Source organism: Alexandromys fortis, unplaced genomic scaffold, assembly GCF_014885135.2.
Source record: "Alexandromys fortis isolate MF-2015 unplaced genomic scaffold, M_Fortis_MF-2015_v1.1 scaffold_139, whole genome shotgun sequence".
Taxonomy (NCBI): Eukaryota; Metazoa; Chordata; class Mammalia; order Rodentia; family Cricetidae; genus Alexandromys; species Alexandromys fortis.
In genome coordinates, this window is record NW_026068020.1 from 1170668 (window position 1) to 1191978 (window position 21311).

The 21311-nt window shown below is 48.5% G+C and overlaps 1 protein-coding gene across 4 annotated transcripts in view; it reads right to left on the bottom strand.

Annotated features, from left to right (window-relative positions):
• Positions 1 to 15286, bottom strand: part of Traf3ip1 (TRAF3 interacting protein 1) — a 44815-nt gene extending 29529 nt beyond the window's left edge. The window contains exons 1-6 of one of the 4 annotated variants that reach the window (XM_050163013.1): positions 15126 to 15286; positions 10354 to 10422; positions 8525 to 8686; positions 7167 to 7304; positions 6657 to 7073; positions 3016 to 3084 (exon numbers count right to left, since the gene is read on the bottom strand). In XM_050163013.1, coding sequence (XP_050018970.1) covers positions 3016 to 3084; positions 6657 to 7073; positions 7167 to 7304; positions 8525 to 8686; positions 10354 to 10401 — 834 coding nt within the window. In that variant the 5' untranslated portion in view covers positions 10402 to 10422; positions 15126 to 15286. Of the gene's footprint in view, positions 1 to 3015; positions 3085 to 6656; positions 7074 to 7166; positions 7305 to 8524; positions 8687 to 10353; positions 10423 to 13806; positions 14050 to 15125 lie in introns of those variants that run through there. The other 3 variants (XM_050163014.1, XM_050163011.1, XM_050163012.1) reach the window with 3 other exon arrangements.
• Positions 15287 to 21311: the final 6025 nt, after the last annotated feature.

The following is a 21311-nucleotide window of genomic DNA, read 5'->3' on the forward strand; positions in this document are numbered from 1 at the left end:
GTAAAACCTTCTCACATGGTTTAAAAACAAAAACAACAATCACATTAAAGGGGGGGGGTGTCAGAGAGAACACAGTACAGCCCTCTCCCTCAGTTCCTCCCTCCCTCCTCCTCTCAAACCTTCACCCCTCCTCCTTCTTCATTCTCTCTACCTTCTCCTCCCCCAACCTCCCCACCCCCGCCTTGCCTGGCACAGTCTGCCACTCTCATCCCCAAATAGCCCCATGGCCTCCCCAGCCCTGCTACAGTTTCCTGCATCTCCTGGTTCTGAATACTTCAAGATGAATTATGGAAGTTGGTTTCAACTCTTCAATGGTTCCTCAATACCTATGATGAAGCTGGGTGGTGGTGGCGCACACCTTTAATCCTAGCACTCAGAAGGCAGAGGCAAGTGGATCTCTGTGAGTTTGAGGACAGCCTGGTCTACAAGAGCTAGTTCCAGGGCAGGCACCAAAGATACAGAGAAACCCTGTCTCAAAAAAACCAACCAACCAACCAACCAACCAACCAACCAACCAACCAACCAACAAACAAAAACCCTATGATGAATCCAGCCTCCCCAAGCAGACCAAGATGGCCTACAAAGGGATGACACCGTGATTATGCATCAGCTACAGAAGAAACATTGTAGGGTCTGAAATTCACCAGGCAAAGCTTAGATGGATCCCTCTACCTGGCTGTCTCTAGAAGCCACCTCCACCGTCTCCCCCAAATGAACTACACATACTAGCCTTCTCATGCAAAGATGTGCATAAACCTCGAAGGGCCCACAGAATGCCATCCCACCTGCCCAGCAGGTGATACGCCAGGCACACCGCAGGTAGCACAACAGGCATTAAACACACCCTCTCCACCGAAACCCAGCAGACCAGAGAGGACAGAGCACTCCACAGCTTTGATGCAAGTCTAAACCGACATCTCTTAAAACTGTTCCTCGGGGGCTAGGAAGATGACTCAGTGGGTCAGAGTGCTGGCTGCCAATGATCCTTCAGCTCAGTTTGCCAACCTGATAGATCCGCAACCACCTGGGTTATGGAGGAAGGTCATTGGTTAAGTAATAAAGGAACTGCTTGGCCTCATAGGTTAAAACATAGATGGGAGGAGTAAACAGAACAAAATGCTGGGAGGAAGAGGAAGTGAGCTCAGAAACCATGCAGCTCCTCTCAGAGACAACAGGCTCCTCTCTCCCGGGTAGACGCGATAGCTCTGCTCTCTGAGGCACATGCAATGAAGCTCCGACCCAGGATGGACGTAGGCTAGAATCTTCCCGGTAAGCGCACCTTGGGGTGCTTACACACATTATTAGAAATGGGCTAGTCCAAGTGCGAGAGTTAGCCGAGAAGAGGCTAAATATAATGGGCCAAGCAGTGCTTAAATGAATACAGTCTGTGTGTTGTTATTTCGGGGCATAAGCAAGCCAGGCAGCCGGGGTGCTGGGGACGCAACCCCACCGCTCCAATTACAACACCTGGGAATTGGGCTTCTGGGCGTGTCTGTGGGGTCACCTTGGGTAGATTAATGAGATGGAAAGACACCCCCACTTCACTGTTGGTGGGACCAGTCACTGGCTGGAAACTGATCAGATCCCTAAGCTCCTGTGGTTATGTCTTTCTTGCTATGACAGACTGTGAGTCAAATTAAACCCTTTCTCCCTGAAGTTGCTTTTGTCAGGGGATTTTCATCGCAGCATCAGAAAAGTAACTAAAACATCACGCACAAGCAGAAAGGCCTGAGTTTGCAACTTCAGAATCCACACAAAAGGTGGATGCATGGCACATGTGTCTATAATCCATCTGTTCTTACAGAGAGATAAAAGGTGAAGACAGGAGAACCCCAGGAAACATGGCCCAGTTAGTCTGGGGCATAAACCAGACAAACAACAAAGATCCTGTCTCAAAAGAGGTGGAAGAGAGGACTGACACCAAGAGTGTCCTCCAGTCTCCACACACACATCATGGCAGACAAATGGCTACACTCACACTCACACACACACACACACACACACATGCACACACACCATACACATTTTGCATACATGTATACATACACATGCATGCACGTACACATGCTTCACACACATGCATGTATGCACGCATACACATGCTTCACATACACATACACACACACATGCATGTGCACACACACACACAATATTGTCTTTTATTGTCAACTTTCCACATACTAGAGAAACTAGAGAAAAGGAAGCCTCAGTTTAAGAATTGCTTCCATCTGAGTGAGGTAACCCAGTCACAGAAAGACAATTATCATATGTACTCACTCATAGGTGGTTTTTAAACATAAAGCAAAGAAAACAAGCCTACAAACCACAATCCCAGAGAACTTAGACAACAATGAGGACACTAAGAGAGACATACATAGATGTAATCTACATGGGAAATAGAAAAAGACAAGATCTCCTGAGTAAACTGGGAGCATGGGGACCTTGGGGGAGGGCTGGAGCAGGGAGGGGGAAGGGGAGAGGTATGGAGGGGAGCCGAGAAAAATGTAGAGCTCAATAAATAAATAAAAATAATTGCTTCCATCAAGAGCCAGGTGTACAGTACAAATCTCTACTCCCAGCACTCAGGAAGCAAAGACAGGCTGCTCTCTGAGTTTGAGGTCAGCTTAGTCTACAGAGCAAGTTCCAGGACAGCCAGCACTACACAGAGAAACCCTGTCTCAAAAAAGCAAAGAAAGAAAGAAGCACCATCAGGTCTGTGAGCATGTCTGTGGGGTACCTTCTGGACTACTGACTGACGTGTGCAGTGCCATCCCCAGCAGGTGGGCCCAGACTATAGAGAAGCCGACTGAGTCTGGGAGCAAGGCAGTGTGCAGTGTTCCTTTGCTCTCTGCTGCAGTCTTGCCTCCAGGCTTCCTCTAATGATGGGCTGTGATGTGGAAGTATACACCACACGAACCTTTACCTCCCCCGGGTAGGTTTGAGTCAGTGTTTTAGCATGGCAACAGAAAAGCAAACATGAACAGACAGACAGAAAGTACGGTTTGTAAACATTACCTCCATCTCTACTTTGGCATCTTTGAAGGATCCATCCGACTTTTTAGGCATCTCCCCTGAGCTTGCTGACTATAAAAAGAAGAACTGTTAAAATCTGTAATATTAACAATGAAAAGCAAAGTGCTGAAATACAGCACATGGCACGGAGGAACACAAAAGACATAGGAGCACATTGCCGCTCCAGGTCTGAGAACCATGTTATTCTACCGAGAAGTTCCAGAGTCTTCCAAGAAAACTGAGGAGATCTAGAGACACCCTCAGGTAGGTAGGGCCTCACAGGAAATCACACAGGACACCCGGGATCCAGAAGTGAGGGGTGGCGTGACTGTAAACCCACTCCTGTCTTCTGGGTGTCTCCTGATAATGGAGTAACTGCAGAATGGAAGGACTCCTCACAGCTACAGTGAAAATGCTGTCGGGAACCAAGTGAGTACTGTAAATTCCATCTTACTCCTTAAACTAGCTCTCTGAGAACAGAATCATTAGTAATTGCTGAATTCAGGTCAGCCTCAACCTACACAGCCATAGCTTCTAGCCTCAGAGAGGCAGAGATGGTGGCCAGGCCCCAGCAAAGACTGAGCCAGCAATTAGGCTCTAATGCCACCCTGAAGCCCCGCTGACTGCACCCTCCCTGGAGCCCCGCTGACTGCACCCACCCTGGACCCCGCTGACTGCACCCTCCCTGGAGCCCCGCTGACTGCACCCACCCTGGACCCCGCTGACTGCACCCTCCCTGGAGCCCCACTGACTGCACACCTTTGCACCTTTCTTCACAGAAGTCCACCAGGCAGCCTGAGAACATCTCCTCCTTCTAGACTGTAAAAGAGCCTGGGAACTGGCCAGAGTAGGAGTGGCTGCAGCAAAACCCCAGAGGGTCCTTTGTGAGGGGTGTCACATCTGCATAGCACTTCTGGCCACAGGAAACTTCACTGTTGGCTTCCCAGACCCCCCAAAGCACAATAAAGGCACCACCAGATCAATAGCAGAAGAGCCAGGCAAACAGAAACACCAGATCTCAGCAAACTAAACTTCACTTGACTGTGGTTTTCCATCCTTTGAAACAAAACCATCACTTGCGTTTGGCTCTTACACAAACCCTCCTCTCTGGAACAGCAGCAGCTTCAGTGAGCAGGACGTGTGGATGCTTGATCTGGAGTCAGGCAGAGGAAGGCTGTTTGTGTGAGGGACTGCCTCGCATAGTTGGAAAACAGCAGAATACACCTGTGCCTCTCAAAACTCAGCTCAGTGAAAAATACTTCCTTAGGCCACTAACAAGAGGTAATGAGAGGAAACAGCTCATTTCCCAAAGTCATCAAGGAACCCAGGTTATCATGACACGGGTACATTCTGACACTGGGTACATTACTCCGGGATGTGTGTGGGAAGTTAAAATGTGACTTAAATAGCAAATACCCAAGTAAGTGCCCAGCAGAACACTAAACACAATTATCGACAAAGTGACACAGCCTCACCACACCAGATCAAGAAAAGGGAACACGCTGACACCCAGACAAGCAGTCACAGGACACCGGCATGGCTGGTCCTACAAACTCCAATCCTCTCCCAGACAGTCACCTTGCTGCAGCACAGAGCAAGATAACGGCCACAGGTTGATTTTGGGCCAGCCTACATCTTGGCTGCCCTCTGGTCAGCAGCTGCAAGCAGATGGACTCTCAGCCTCTCTAGAATGCTTCAAGCACACTAGGCTCTAGACACCTGTGAGAGAGTTCTCTGGACATGCAATGAAGGACGACCTAGATTTACCTGAACTGGGAAGACCTGCAGACCGTGGGCAGCATCACTCAAGGGCTGGGGTCCCAAAACAATTATAAGAGAAGGCAAACTGCTCTGGGACTCCATTCTCCAGGGCCTGCTGTCGAGTCCTCTCCCTGGACTACACCCTGGAGCCACAACAGGAAGCCCAACCTTCTTAGACTGTTTCTTGTGAGCTATTTGTCACAACGCGGAGAGAACTGACTAGGCACCTGCATTCACAAAGCCATGAGAAACAGGACAGTTTCCTGGCCAACCTCGATTTTACCTGAAAATGTCATTAAAGAGGAAGTACAGGAAAATGGAGTCTTAAGACAATTATAATGCCTAAAGAAACTCTGAAAGTAGCTCGAATCCTTGATAAGCTCAGTCAGTCCACACTCCAGGGGAGACCACGCCTGGATCTGTGGTGAATGACACAGTTTGCAAAAACGCAGATGAGGGACCTTGGGATCATCTAGTGAGATAAAGCAAGGCCAAAAGCACACCAGCTCACTGTCAGGAAGGGGCTTTCTCCATAGGCCCAGCAGGGAACTGTCAAATGCTATACTCTGAGGACAGGAGACATTTGGCAGCAGTGTTTCCTGGCTCCCTCTCTGAATTCCCAGACACTCCAAAAGCTGCTATGAACTCATCAGCACCATCCAAAGATTCAAGATCGAAAGAGCCTTCTATCCCCTGCCTGATGCCTGACTCCTTCCTTCACCTAAGGTCTACTATACACCTACTACGTGCCAGCACTCAACTAGACCAGGAATTCAATGGTGAGCAGAAGTACCACCCAGAGTATGTGCTCAAGGGTACTTTCAGTGTTTGAAAACTTCCCGAATAATGCTGAGTTAAATGGTTGAACTACTATTAATAAGTAACAAAAACATTTAAAGTTTTTTAAAAACTAGGCCAGTAAGATAGTTCAGTGTGTAAAAGCATTTTCCATGCAAACCCAGCACCTTAAGTTAGATCTCCAGAACCCAGCATAAAGGTTAGGAGAACCAACTCCGCAAAGTTGTCCCCTGGCCTCTACACTGTGGCATGGACACACCCACCTTCACAACCACTTCATGCACCACACTAAGCAATTAATAAAGCATAAATAAATTTTTAAAAAAATTTAAGACACCTGACACAAAACTGGTATCTCTCTGAATTACTACAAGGAACCAAAGAGAGCTAAAACTCAGTGCCAAATTTCCTAGGATGACAGGTTCAGCAGCAGCAAGATGGCTCAGCAGTCCCTGCTAACGCTTGCAGAGATACAGAGTTCGATTCTCAGTACCCACACGTCAGGCGGCTCACAACCACCTGTGCCTCCAGCAAATGTTACATGCATTCGCACAAATTTTTAAAATCAAATTTAAAAACGAAGTCTTTAAAAAAAGCAAAAGGAGGGGCTGGAGAGATGGCTCAGCGGTTAAGAGCATTGCCTGCTCTTCCAAAGGTCCTGAGTTCAATTCCCAGCAACCACATGGTGGCTCACAACCATCTATAATGAGATCTGGTGCCCTCTTCTGGCCTGCAGACACACAGACAGAATACTGTATACATCATAAATAAATATATATACATAAAAAAAAAAGCAAAAGGAGGGCAGATGCTGTGTTAGGGAGCATGCCACTCTCTCCCTGAGTGGGCCTCGGGGCTTGGATTAAGAGAGCTGGCTCCTCCTGCAGAGAACTTGGGTTCATTTCCCAGCATCCACATGCAGCTCAGAACCTCCAGTAACTCCGGCACCAGGGGATGTGATGCCCCCTTCAGGCCCCAGGGCTCCTACATATACATGGTGCCCATGCACTCATTCAAGCACATACATAATCATAAAAATAATAACACATCTAAAAGGAAAAAGGAAGTCGCAATCATGGCCATGCCTTTCTCTCTGGCTTGTCTGGATCTCTGCTCTTCTCCCTGTCAGGGTCCCGGGAATGCTCCCCGTTCTTCGTTTTCCGCCGTTCCCGGTCTTTCCCCTTGTCGCGGTCTCGGTCCTTCAGCCTCTCTTTTTCTTTCCCGCCCTCACTCCTCCTGTCTCTCTCCTTGTCCCTTTCGGCTTCTCTGTCCCGGTCTTTGTTGCTTCTGTCCCTGTCCTGCTTGGCCCGCGTTCTGGCTTTCTCCCGTTCTCCTTCTCTGTTTCTGTCCTTGTCAGAGTCTCGGTGTCGGTCTCTGTCAGGCTCCTTGGCCTTCTCCTTGTCCCTCTCCTTCTCCCGTGGTTTGTTCTCGTCCTTCAGTTCCTCCTTCTGCTTGTGCTCTGCACTCGTGCTTCCCTCCTTCACCTCAGAGTTCCTTTTGTCCTGAAGAAAAGCGTATGGACACGTACGTCATTTTCACATTTTACTTAAACTATGAAGACCTGCTGTTTCGAAGATGCGCCGCCTACCACTCACCTCTTTATGAGTTCTGGAATCTTCTTCCTTCACGCCCTTGTTGTCAGACTCAGGTGCTTTGGAGGTCCGTACGGCCCGTCCTCTCGAGTCTCCCTTCTCCCCAGCTAAGACTCTCTTCACGGCCTCATCACTGGAGAGCTTGTCGGCCATGTCAGGGAAGGGGAAATGATGTCAGCACGGACAACCAATGAAAATGCAGCACTCAAGCACAGCTCATCAGACAGATAAAGGACATTTGGAGGATAAAACATAAAACGGTAGTGACAAAGCCCCCCATTTGACAGCCACTACTAAGGACACCCAAGCTAATAATCCTGCCGTCCCTCTACCCGGACTGTCAGTGTGGACATGTGTGTGGCTCCAGTAACCCACACAGCACTACAAATGTCTTCAAACAGAATCCCAGGATCTAATCCCCACACATCTATTAGTACAGTTATTACAAAACAAAAAATTTAAATTATAAGAACAACGAGGGAAAAGTAGAGCCTGTGAGTCACTGGGGATGCAGAGAGTGCCATCCTCCAGAAGACAATGAGGCAACTCCTCACAGTAAGACATAGAATAATCAGCATGACCTGGCCACCACCCTCCCGGTTTACAGAAGAAAAAAAAAAAAAAAAAAAAAAAAAGTTGGTCTAAAGAGACAGCTCCAATCTGTGCCCAGGGAGACACTGTTTGTGACAGGTAGCAAGTGAGAGCAACACAGATGTCCCTTGACAGACGAGTGGGCAAACAATGTAGTCTATCCACAGAGCAGAGTATTGCTAACTAAGTGGGAAGAAAACTGACCCTGATATACAGTGGGTGAACTCTGAGGACACCAGGCTACTGAAAGGACAAATACTACCACATCCATGAGAGACGTGGACAGTCACACTCGTGGTGACACAGGGGACAGCTGTTACTGAGGTAGGAGGAACAGGAGAGTACATTCTTACCTGATGGGCACAGAACGTTAGTTTCGCAAACGAAGCATAGTGACAGTGACGCCACACATCACTAATGTATTCAAACTAGAGCACTAATGTATTCACACACTCAAATGCATGACAACCAGGACGGTTGCAACTTGGATTTGACACAACAGAAAGCTACCTCAAGTGTCATCAAACACAGATTCTGGCTTCTGCAGCCCTCCCAGTTGTCCAGGGTACTGGAGAGCTCTCTGTAGGCGGACTTTTCTGTCCTGCCAACCAATTCCCAAATAACCGGAGAGAGCAGCACAGGACCTGCTCACTCACACAGCTGCTCCACCTGCTCTACAAGCATGGACAAGGAAAGCTTTCCCACCAGCTCAACCAGTCTCGGACACGCTGCCTACCAGGAAGGCTCCCAAAAGGCAGGCTTCCACCTACCTTGTTGAGGCAGCACTTGCCAATCAACTGAAGCAACTCATTGGTTCTCTCAGGTTCATGCCCGGCCACGATTCGAGCTGGTTTTGCTGCCAAGGGTTCTCCTGAGACCATCATGACCACATCTATGGCCTTCTGTAGGAAGCTAATTTTTGCATCTTTATCCTGAAATATTTCCATGTAAGAGACAAATATTAAATACTTTAGGGCTGGAGAAATGACTCAGTAATTGAAAGAGTATAGAGTTGTTACAGAGGACCCAAGAGGTGGCTCATAACCACCTGTAACTCTAGCTCCAAATGATCCCACATCCTATTCTGGACTCCACAGGCATTGCGCTCACACAGTAACCACACAAACACACACACACGTGCACATACACACACGCACGCACACACACACACACGCACGCACACATGTGTGCACACACACACACAGAAGTTTTTGGGTTTTTTTTTTCCCCTTAAAAAGGAAGCCATAAACTTGGGAGGGAGGGAATGTAGGGAACACCAGGGGAGCAGGAGGGAGGCAGCAGTAAACAGATATGAACAAAATACTCTGTAAAAATTTATGAAATTTTCAGCCGGGTGGTGGTGGCGCACGCCTGTATCCCAGCACTTGGGAGGCAGAGGCAGGCGGATCTCTGTGAGTTCGAGGCCAGCCTGGTCTACAAAGGGAGTTCCAGGACAGGCTCCAAAGCTACAGAGAAACCCTGTCTCGAAAAACCAAAATATATATATATATGAAATTTTCAAAAGATATTTTAAAGTAAAACTTCGATTTTGAAATAAATACTTTGAGGCATCTGTACTACCCTCGGTATATTCAATAGGTACAGAATGCCTCCTCTTTACATGAAAAACTATTTTTAGATGAATGACAAATTTAGGATTTCTGATTTTTTATTATCTCTTATGAACTTCCATTGTTTACAACAAAATCTACTCATTCAAGCTTTCGGTGCCATTAATGGGCTAGCATTAACCTAGAAAACACTCCATCTGTTTTGGGTCTTTTGTTTGTTTTAGAGATATGGCCTGTGTGGCCCAGGCTAGCTTTGAACTCATGTCTCATCTCAGCCACCCAAGTGCTAGGAAAGCAGGTGTGCCCCACATGTCTGGCGACTGAGTCTGCTTTGCTTTACTTTTATGTTTTGGAATAGGGTCTTGCTGTAGCCTTGCCTTGTGGGTACTCACTATGTAGTCAAGCTGGCCTTGAACTTGCAGCGGTCCTCCTCAGTACCTGAGTGCTGGGATTATAGCTATGCATCAGCAAAGCTGGCTGTAATTGTTTTCTTTCTGTGCGTGTATAGATGTGTATGTGCACAGACACGTGGGTATAAATGTTGGGGCTGTTGCACAAGCGCAAGTGTGTGCGTGCATACGGAGGCCAGAGATCAACCTCGGATGTCATTTATTCTTCAGGATATATCTACTTGGTGTGTTGAGACGGGGTCTCAGGTCCTAAAGCTCACTTATTTTCCTAGGCTACTTGGTCACCAAGCACCTCTCCAGCTCTGGGATTCCAATATACACTGTCATACCCAGTTTTTCACACGGGTTCTGGGGGATATAACTGCAGTCTGCATGCTTGCATAGCCAGCCCTTAACCAACTGAGTTCTCTGTTCAGCCCCAAATTCTGCTTTTCAGAAGATCAATTTAGCATAGCATACTGTTATCACGAATGAGAAAATGAAACAAGAGAAGTACACATAACTCAAAATCAGCCTTGTGATCTACCCATCAAACTGTATAGTGGTGTGCAGCTTGGAAAACATGCTCTACTCCTGAAGGCAAGGGTGTGGAGAAAAGGAACTCACAGTAGAACCTACCTTGACGTTGTCTGACTTCATCTCAGCATCTGTGTAGAGGCCCTTCATGAAGCCAGTTATCCTGATCACCTGCAGGAGGCAGAAGGAACCATCATATGCACCTCAGTGGACAGCCGCTGCACTGACTCACCCACTGAAGCCCACTCCCAGGAGAGGTAAGAACCCGGTCACACCTACAGCTCTAACTGCCTCATCCCCTTCCTCAACAAAGGTTTGACACCTGCTAAATTCGGGGCCCAGGCTTCAGAGAACAGTCAGTTATAGAGACAGTAAAGACTACCAACGCTGAGCTGGTACTGGGAAGGGAGACCAAGAGGTACCAGGGACAGATTTCCACTGAGGCCAGAGACTGACAAGGAAGAACTTGCATGTACACACTAAACAAAAGAAAACAACCACCAAGTCCAGGCTGACAGGTTCCATCAGAGGGACCAAAGTTAAGTGGGATGGCAGGAGCCTGAGACCACGGTCACAGCAGGCCTGACTCCAGTCTCTTTGCAGCAACTTGAGACCACAAACCAAAGCATTCAAGGAGACACAAAGAGCTTTTATATAGTAGAGGACCTGACCACACAAACCTTCGCCAGGGCACTTAGAACACACTGGTGGAATGAACTCCGGAAAGCAGCTACTTAGCCTGGGTATCTAAAACCAGTTCCAGACAGTCTGTCATTTCTTACCACCATGGAGCGTTCCTCCATCCAATCACATGTGTCTCTCCCTATCGTGCCCCTCCCCACAAGTAACCTATAACCTAGTTACCTCTAGCAAAGCACTATGATTTTCTGTTCCTCTGTGCCCCGACATCTGGCTAGAGTCCTGGGTTCTCGGAGGGGTAAGTTATTAGACAGTCAGTAAGACAGGCAGCAACAGCATTTAAAACAAAAGTAAAAAAAAAAAAAAGCCATCAGGAATGTGAATGTGGTGATTAGTGAGGACTCGTATGACCAGGCAAATGGTACACAGTAACCACGTTACCAGGAGGCAGGTTTAAAAACATCGGCAGCAAGACAGCCCCATGTGAATGCCACCTCCTCCTCTGGGATGGGGCTACAGCTACTTTGGCTGCATCGTACTAGTTATTAATTAATCTGGAAGAGTCCATCTCAGAACAAACTATAGGAGAGTCACTACCCTGCTGGGCTGGGCTTGTGCCAGGCCATTTTGAGAAGATAGCAGGCGCATGGACCACCAGAGCATCCTGCTCTAAGGTTTAGAGATGATAGCTGGCATGGGGACCACCAGGGCATCCTGATCTAAGGTTAAAAGACAATAGCTGACATGGGGACCACCAGGGCATCCTGCTCTAAGGTTTAGAGATGATAGCTGGCATGGGGACCACCAGGGCATCCTGATCTAAGGTTTAGAGACAATAACTGACATGAAGGCCACCAGGGCATCCTGATCTAAGGTTTAGAGACAATAGCTGACATGAAGGCCACCAGGGCATCCTGATCTAAGGTTTAGCAAAGGTAGCTGGCATGGGGACCACCCTCAGGACAATGACAGTTTAAACTGTGAGCAGTAACTGTGACAAGAGACATCCATTAAGAGGCTTACTTAATGAAGAAACAGCCAGCTAGCCACAGCTAACCCATGAAGGTGACTTGAATGTGATATTCAGGGAGAGAAAAGAACCTACTAGGAGCCTTTCTACCTGGGATCTGAAAATATTTCCAAGCAGGGCAAATCTGACAAGGAGGCAACAGCTAGTATACTTATCTTTATACCAGAACATACTGGCTTCATTACTGGAACCAGAAAAGTCTAGAAGAAAAGCACCTCACACCTTATCTGTCTACCTGCACATCTCTTCTGCTTCTCCCTCCCTAGCTCCCACCAGCCCCACTCCATTCCTGAGTGACTTCAGGATGAGGTGCACTCAGAAAGCCATGGGCTGACAGTGCAGAAAAAAAGCACAGGTTTGGCAGTCTCTCCACTGTGATAGGCCGGTGCCAGACTGCCTCCTTCGTATTGGAGGGCAGCAACTGACTGCTTCCCAGGACTCCCACAGCCAGTCCCTTTGACCAGCCAGCGGGGTTCCTCGGGATGTGAGTAGATTCTAGAGTATTCCTGGGCACACCTAAGACTGCTAACAGACAGGGCCTGTTCCTCCACAGCACCCATTACAAGCTATGGTAGGAGGGCCAAAATGAGTCAAGCAAAGGGTGGACAAAGATGCTCAACCAGCTGAGAGGAGGAGGGACAACACAATTGTGACTGTTGTACAATGCTAGGTACCTCATCCAGGGTAGCTCCCAGGAGATTTGCTAACAAATGGGAGACATGCTCTAACGAGACACAATGGTAAGTGGGAAAAAAAATATGAGTATTTTTGGGAGGAGCCCAGAAGCCTCCTTGTAAGAGGTGGCAAAGTAAGGCAGGTCCCAAGACCTTGTAGGCCTAAGTCTCCAAAATGGAAGGCACCACAGCCCTAGCCAAGCTCTCACTTGGGCCCCAGACAAGGACCTCCATCCTACCTTATACTCAACTATAAGCAGAACCCAATTCCAGGCCTCCAACATACACTCCAGCTCCTAACAGCACCCTGACCCTGGGCCCCAGACCTGTTCCAGGGCTCAGCCCCACATACTGATGTTGGCCCTGAACTCCATCCACACCCCAGTCTCAGCTTCTGGCCCCAGCAACCCCTAACTTACAGCTTGACTCTGGACTCCAGACCCTAACCCTGACCCTTAGATCTCCACACAGACCACTTGACCCAGCCTCTAGCCTGGACCCTCACCTTGGTCCGGGCCCACAACCTGGCCTGTAACCAGCCAAGCCTGGCCCTCCAAACCTACAACCAACCCTAGACCCTGGATTCAGTACCCTCCCCATCAGCCTGGCCCCAGACCCAGGCCTCAGACCCGCGCCTGGCATTGACCCTCCAACCCAACCCCAACCTGCAACCAATCCTGACTCTCACACTGACGAGCATCCTCTATGCTACGCTGACTCCAAATGAAGCCCAACCTTGACCCTCACCCTCACCTGGACCTGCATCTCCACCCTCACCGCACTCTCACTCCACCAGCACCTGGGGCCTACCCTCACTCACCTCAGTCTAGATCTGCACCCCGAGACTGATCTTCACTTCCACCTGAGCCCTGATTGTCACCCTACCCCGACCCTCACTCTACCTGAACGCTCACCTTGACTCGACCCTTATTCTGACCCTCACCTCAACCCGCATCATATTCAGACCAGCATCCTACCCCGACCCTCACCCCACCCGGACACTCACTTCGTCCCGCACCCAACTCTAACCTTCACCCCGACCCTCACCCAGTCCCACACCCTACCCCAAAGCCTCAACCCGTCCCACACTTACCCTGACCCTTAACCGGTCCGGCACCCTACCCCCGCCCTCGTCCAGTCCCGCACTCTATCCCTTCCCTCACCCCACCTCGACCTGAGCCTGACTTGACCCGCACCCAAGCCCGCGCCCACCTCAGTGATAATGTCGTGCAGGTAGCGGAACGGCGGCTTGTTCAGCAGCTTCTCGGTGAGCGGCGGCCTCCGGATCACCTTGCCCAGAGCCTCCTGAGTCCGCCGCACCACTGCCGCGTTCATGGCGCTGGCGCCCGCGACCGCCCGCACCCATCCTCGCGCGCCGCGCCTCTGCCCGGTGCCCCGAGATGCCCGCCGTCCCGGCGCGCCGGTCTCCCATCCCACAGTGCACCGCAGCTCGCCACCGCGCTTGCGCGCGCCTTTCATGCCCGGTCTCTAGGGCCGCGCGGCCTTGGCAACGGACGCGCGCCGGCCCGGCCCAACCCCTCCGGCCTCTCTAGCTGCGCAGGAGGACGAGCGCTCGGCCTCGGTGGCGGCTTGAACCAGAGCTGCCCCACGCACCCCAGGGAGCTGCACATCGCTGCCCAGAGACCCGTCTATTCTGTGTGAAAAAGGAGCGAACATTTCTAAAGAAAGCGTAGGAAGAGACATGTTTAAAGTAACACCCACTAGGAAAATACCACTTCACATTAACCTGGAGAACGGATTTGGCTCCCTTCATCCCTTCATTCCGGTTCCCTACCCAACACCCTCTGCCTTGGATAATCTTGAAAATGCTGCCAAAGGGAGGCACGTGGGGAAACTGTGTCCTTCCACAATTTCTGTGCACTTAGTTCACCAGAGCTGGCCCAAAGCTGTGAAGTGGCTAGGTCCTTAAACGAGGACGCTGCAGCCTTCCGCCCCTGCCCCCGCCCCTAGGCGATGGAGGAGAGAAACCTGTGGTTCTCACCAGTAATGATCCTCCCAGATGCCGCATGAGAATCAGATGTCGCTGTGTCTGAGATCTGGAGTTCCTCCTCCTCCCAGATTGAAGGAACCCCTGCTAGGACATTGTCCCTAATCTGCCTACCATAGCCGCATCAGGGTGGCTAGAAACTCTTTAAGAGCCCCTCAATCCTGAACCCCAGCTCGAGTTGGTCTCCGGGTGGGCAGAATTCAGAAAGCAGAGGTTCTCTCTCTAAACACTGTCCCTGAGAACAGACCCACATACACATAGGGGTAAATTAGAGATACCACTGACCTTGGGAGTTTATGGGTCCTAGGCCATACAAAGGGAAAGTGCTGTCTGATCCTCTCACAGCCTGTAGAGTGCAGGAGAGTAAATGGAGCCAAGAAGCCCTGTGGAGGTCCAGAGTTCAGGGTTTGACTGCTCTTTGGAAGAGCTAGCCACCAAGGAGCCTCCAACCCACTTAAGTTCAAAGTCTCTGAGAGGATTCAGGACAGGGAAGTATTGTCAACCAACCCCTCTGAGAACTGACCTAGGGGAGGCAACCATGTGGTAGCCTTTGAAGAGTATAGTTCCATCTTCCAGCGCCGCTAGTCCATCCACCCCTCCATACTGGTGAGAGATTGAACAACATTCAGGTCACAGAGAAAGCAGGTCCAAGAAGATGTAACCACCAATTCCCAACTTCAAAAAAAGATCTCTAGATCCAGAGCCTCCCTAGGGAAAGAACACAGAGGCCAACAAGGAGCCTTGAGAGGTCAACAGAGTAGGGCTACTAGCCTAAATCACCCCCCATCCCCAAGATATGCCAGAGAACAGTGAAGAGTCATTCATGAAAAAAGTAACTACTTAAGTATGGAAAAAGAACAGCAAAGAAAAGGTTTCTAACACAAAAGACTGGCAGGGGAGGCTTTCAAAGTGAGCAGTTTCTGAGGCAATGGATGAGATAACCATGGCTGTGAGTCACCCCAGGAAAGAGAAGCCACAAAAGCAAAGTGGCTTCCAAGCCCTACCTCCCCCAGCTGAGAGGCAAACATTCCCTGAGACAAAGACCTGAGGATGCCAAGAGCCCAGGATGTGGGTCAGGTTTGGGGAAGTGCCTAGATTTGGGTACCAGGGTAAAGAGCAGGAATCATGCCGAGGACAGACAAGCCTCGCCGATAGATACAAGACAAGATGTCAACTCCATCTGAATCACAGATAAAACAGTCTTTATCATAGCGTTATGGCAGATGGTCTTTCCATGCTTTTACTTGCAATTCAAAACTGAATAGCCTGCAGTTTGTTCTCTAAGCCTGCAAGCCCTGGTTGTGGCACCCAAAGCATGTTCATGGAGCAGAGCACATGGCAGCAGCAGGCACTTCCCACAGGAGGTAAACCTCTCCTGTCATTGCTTTCTCCACTCCTTTGGTCAGGAGTACAAAGCAAGGAACCCACTACTAACATCCAGCCCCGGATGCTGGCACCTCCATGGCTGAGCCTCCTGTCAGTCTGGTGGAAGCTGGAGGGAGGCACAGTGAGGAGGAAACCGAGGAGAGGCATTGTCTGGAGGTTTTCAGAACTTTGACAGGGTTGGGGTCTGTGTCCCATCACCCACAAAGGCCTCTGAGCTAATAATCATCCCAGTTTCCCGACATCTTTAAGCTCTGCTGACCACAGCTTCTCTTCAGGGAGCGGGAAAGCTCTCCTTTGTGGGCACACAGAGTTAGGGTCAAAAGCCCCACTAGGAAAGCGAATCTGGAGGTATCACAAGCCCTGCCCACTTCTGAGGGGGAGGAGCCAGGTAGGAGCAAGCTCCCAGCCTTCCTAGGGAAACTGATGTGTAGGGAAGGAGGCAGCTTAGCAGAAAATCCTAGCATGTATGAGGCTCCAGGTTCCATGGCCAGCACCGCAGAACAAGAGGACTAGGAAGGCTTTGCAGGTGACTCAGGAAGCCCCTACTTACGCTCCTGCCGTCCACCTCCCTCTCAAAGCAAGGTATAGTTTGTATATTTGCTTTATTCTTTACTATGTCATTTATGTGTTTATATTTCTTTACTAGGGTATAGTTCACAAATATAAGTCATATAACTTTGTAGCATACAATATGACATTTTGATATTTGTATATATGGTAAGACGTTTAAATTTAGGTTATTATCGTGTCGTTGCCTCCAGTGTGTGTCATTTGAAGATGAGACTATTTAAGATCTATTCTCTCAGCAGGAATTGGGTATGCAATGTGCTGTTATGATCCATAGCCACTATACTGTAAACATGAAGTGTCTTTTCACCCTGTGCAGCTGAAAGTCAGCCAACTCATACAGCCCCTACCAGTACCCTTCACTCTCTCTCATTCTATGAGTTCAACTTTAAATTCTACATGTGAGTGAGAGCATGTGGCATTTGTCCTCTGTGCCTGGCTTATTTTACCTAACATAATGCCCTCTAGGCTTATACTCATTGTTGGTTTCCTTGTTTTATGGCAGACTATTCCTCTGTGTATATTATATTTGGCTTATACATTCATCTATCAATAGCTACTTAGGTTGATTATTATCCTAGTTAGCTTTAATTGTAAAGTTGATACAACCTACAATAGTCACAAAGGTGATGTGGGAGTCTGCTGTTTTGTGTTGATTTCATTGGTTAAATAAAGAGACTGCCTTGGCCCTTTAAGAGGACAGAAAATTAGGTAGGCAGAGTAGACTGAACAGAATGCTGGGAGAAAGAAGCCGACTCAAGGAGTTGCCATGATTTTCCCACTCCAGACAGACACAGGTTAAGATCTTTCCTGGTAAGCCAGCTCGTGGGGCTACACAGGATATTAGAAATGGGTTAGATCAATATGTAAGAGCTAGCCAATAAGAGGCTGAACTAATGGGCCAGGCAGTGTTTAAAAGAATGCAGTTTCCGTGTAATTATTCCAGGTATAAAGCTAGCCGTGCGGGCGGCCGGGTGCCAGGAACATAGCCCGCCACTCCTATTACAACACAAGGGAAGTTCAATTGAGGAATTCCCTAGATCAGATTGGCCTGTGGGTCTATGTGGAATTCTCTTGATGACTGATTGGCGCAATACAGACCAACTCAGTGTAGGCAAAACTGTCCTAGGCTATATAAGAAAGCTAGCTGAGCCAGAATGTGGTTGCTCATACCTTTGATCCCAGTACTTGGGAGGGAGGCAGAAGCAGGAGGATTCCTGTGAGTTCAAGGCTCCCTGGTTATATGGCGAGCTCCAGGACATCCAGGACTACATAGAGAGACATACATAGATATAAAACCGGGGAAAGAAAGAAAAGGTTGATCATGGCCTGCCTGCCAGCAATCTTTTGTGATTCCTGCCACCTTTCCTTGGCTGTGACTTCCCTGATTACAGGAAACACTTTACTGGATAGCAGCCAGGCCTGCCTTCAGACTCCTGCCTCGACTTCCCTTGATGATGGACTGTGATCCAGAATCGTGAGCCAAGTAAAACCTTCCTGTCCCAAAGCTGCACTGGGTTTGTGTATTTGTCACAGCAACAGAAGTGAACCTAGGATGATTATGCGTTGTTTTAACTTATTATTGATTTATGCTTCTATGTGTGTTTGGGACTTGGGTATAGAGGTACCTACAGAGGCTGGGAGAGGCCATTCATTTCCCTGGAGCTGGAATCCAGGTGGTTGTGAGCCACTTGATGTGGTTCCTGGGAACCAAACTTGGGTTCTCTAAAGTGCAGTAAGTACTCTTAATCCCTGGGCCATCTCTGAAGCACATGGATTTTCCAGTTTAGTTTTTGTTTTTGTTTTTGTTTTTGTTAGGCTCTCATGTTCCTCTGGCTGTCCTCAAAATCACTATGGAGCTGAGAATGACCTGGAACTCCTGATCTTCTGCCTCCACCTCCCAAGCACTGGATTACCAGTGTGCGCCTCCACTCCTGGTGTTTATGTGTACCGGAGATCTGGATTTGCGCACCCGAGGTCAGCAATCAAGCTGAATACCCAGCCCTGATTCCATATCTTGAACAATGCTGCAATATACTTGGGGATGCAGATAGTTCTATAAGACACAGATTTCCCTTGCTTTAGATGTACACCTGAAATGGGACAGTTAGGTCAAATGGGGTAGTTCTCTTTCCAGATTTTCAAGGGCACACTGCTTTCTACAATGGCCTTGCCACTTCACATTCCCACCAACAGTGTCTTCTTTGCTCCACTCCTTCTCACTAGCACTCCCTAGGAGTGTCTGGCTCTGTAGAAGAGTTTGTTCATCGTCCCCCTTTTCCAAAGATTTATTTATTTTTACTTTATGTATTTGAGTGTTTGCCTGCATGTATGTCTGTGCACCATGTGTGTGCAGTGCCCACAGAGGTCAGAGAGCTTGGGGTCCCCTGGAACTGGAGTTACAGACAGTTGGGATCCACCATGTGGAGGCCAGGAATTAAAATTGGGTCCTCTGGAAGAGTAACCAGTGCTCTTTAACCTCTGACCTCTCTTTCCAGCCTCTCATCGTTCCTTTTTGGTGACATAATCCCCAGTTACTTTCTGTCACAACCAAACCTTTGTCTTATGGGCTGAAATGCATCCTTCTAAAGTCCCGTGCTTAAATCCCCAGTACCTTGGAAGATGACTCAGTTTGGAAACAGGAACTTTAAAGAGTTGATTTATAACTAAATGGCCACTAGAGTGAACCTGAATTCAAATCCAATCTGACTGGTGTGCTCTTAAGAAGAGGTTAGGACTGTGAGTTCGAGGCCAGCCTGGTCTACAAAGGGAGTTCCAGGACAGGCTCCAAAGAAAAAAAAAGAAGAGGTTAGGACACAGATAGACAGACAGACAGACAGACAGACAGACACACACACACACACACACACAGAGTGATGATCACGTAAGGTCACAAGAATAAGGCAAACATATACAAACCAAGGAGAAACTCCTCGGAACAAAACAAACCCCATCAACATTAGATGTCTAGCTTACAAAACTGAGCCCCCAAACACATGGTGCAGGCTGTCCCAACCTCTTTAGGCTAGAGTGCCCCAATAGGTTCTGTGTGGCCCATGGTCTTTGGTCTACAGTTAGCCTGTGGGGCTCACTGGCTATTGACAATGGAAGAGCAGCATGTTCCGCGAAGCCAAACCTACCTGCCCCAGGACGCAGAGTGAGACTTTGCCAGGAACCTGGGCCAGCCCTTAAGGAGCTCAGAGATTAGGACAGGACACACTGTCCATACATTTGGGAACTCAGCAAATATTGTGGCATGCATCACCACATGAATGAATACGGCATAATAAATGTTAGCTGTTTATTTGGCCCTTGCTGTATGCCCGGGCCCATGCACACTTGGCCTCTGAGACCTGCCCAAACCTGCCAGTGGAGGGATCACTCTTTCCATTTTCCAGATCGTGTTCCAAGGCCACAATGGCTGTCTGTGTTCTGTGTTCACATGTCCATTGTGGAAGTCAGAGGAAGAGATGGATGGCAAACAAACAGCTCATGGGCTGATCAGCAGAAGTAAACAAACTCTATGTGCAGCCTGGGAGACATAGATCTGTTGGCATAGCAACCCAGGCTGTGATCCTACCTCCACTGGACTCTTGGGTCATGAGTCAGCCTTGGCCAGCAAAAGCCCAGACTTTCTGTATTCCTGATCTTCATATGGATACATCTTTGCCCATCCTTTTTTTTTTTTTTTTCGAGACAGGGTTTCTCAATGGCTTTAGAGCCTGTCCTGGAACTAGCTCTGTAGACCAGGCTGGTCTCGAACTCACAGAGATCCGCCTGCCTCTGCCTCCCGAGTGCTGGGATTAAAGGCGTGCGCCACCATAGCCCAGCCCCTTGCCCATCTTTTGAGCATCAAAAGTAGATCATGTTTGAACTGGAGAGATGGCTCAGGGTTAAGATCATTGGTTGTATTTCCAGAGGACCTCAGTTTAGTTCCCAGCACCTATGTTAGGTAGCTCATAATAGTCTGTAATTCCAAATCTGGGGGATTAAACACCTCTGGCCTTCATAAGTACCTGAATTCATGTGTACACACCCACCTGAAGACAAACACATGCACTATAATTAAAAATAATAAAAATAGGGGCTGGAGAGATGGCTTAGAGGTTAAGAGCACTGATTGCTCTTCCAGAGGTCTTGAGTTCGATTCCCAGAAACCACATGGTGGCTCACAGCCATCTATAATGAGATCGGGTGCCCTCTTCTAGCATGCAGGCATGCATGGAGGCAGAATGTTGCATACATAATAAATAAATATCTTTTAAAAAATAATAATAGACCAGGCGGTAGTGGTGCACACCTTTAATCCCAGCACTTGAGAGGCAGAGACAGGTGGATTTCTGTGAATTCAAGGTCAGCCTGGTCTACAGAGTGAGTTCCAGAAAAGTCTCCAAAGCTACAGAGAAACCTTGTCTCAAAAACCAAATAATAATAATAAATATTGTTTAAAAGTAGACCATACTTGAACTCTCCAGCCTGTTATCTTATACCATTTTCATCAAAGTATTTGCTTTATTGAAATAATGCAAGACAGTACTCATGACCCTTGCTTTTTGTCTTCCCCAGTGGCCCCTAAAAAGTAAATTGCGTAGATGCAGAGGTCCAATTGCTTTGTTCGGTCCTCAGTCCCTTCTACCTTCAACACTTCAGACACACAAGCACTTTGGCTTCCTTCATTGCTGCCATCAAACATCTGTCAAAAGCAACATAAGCAAGAGTTTATACTGGCTCACTTTTGCAGGGTCCAGCCCCTCGT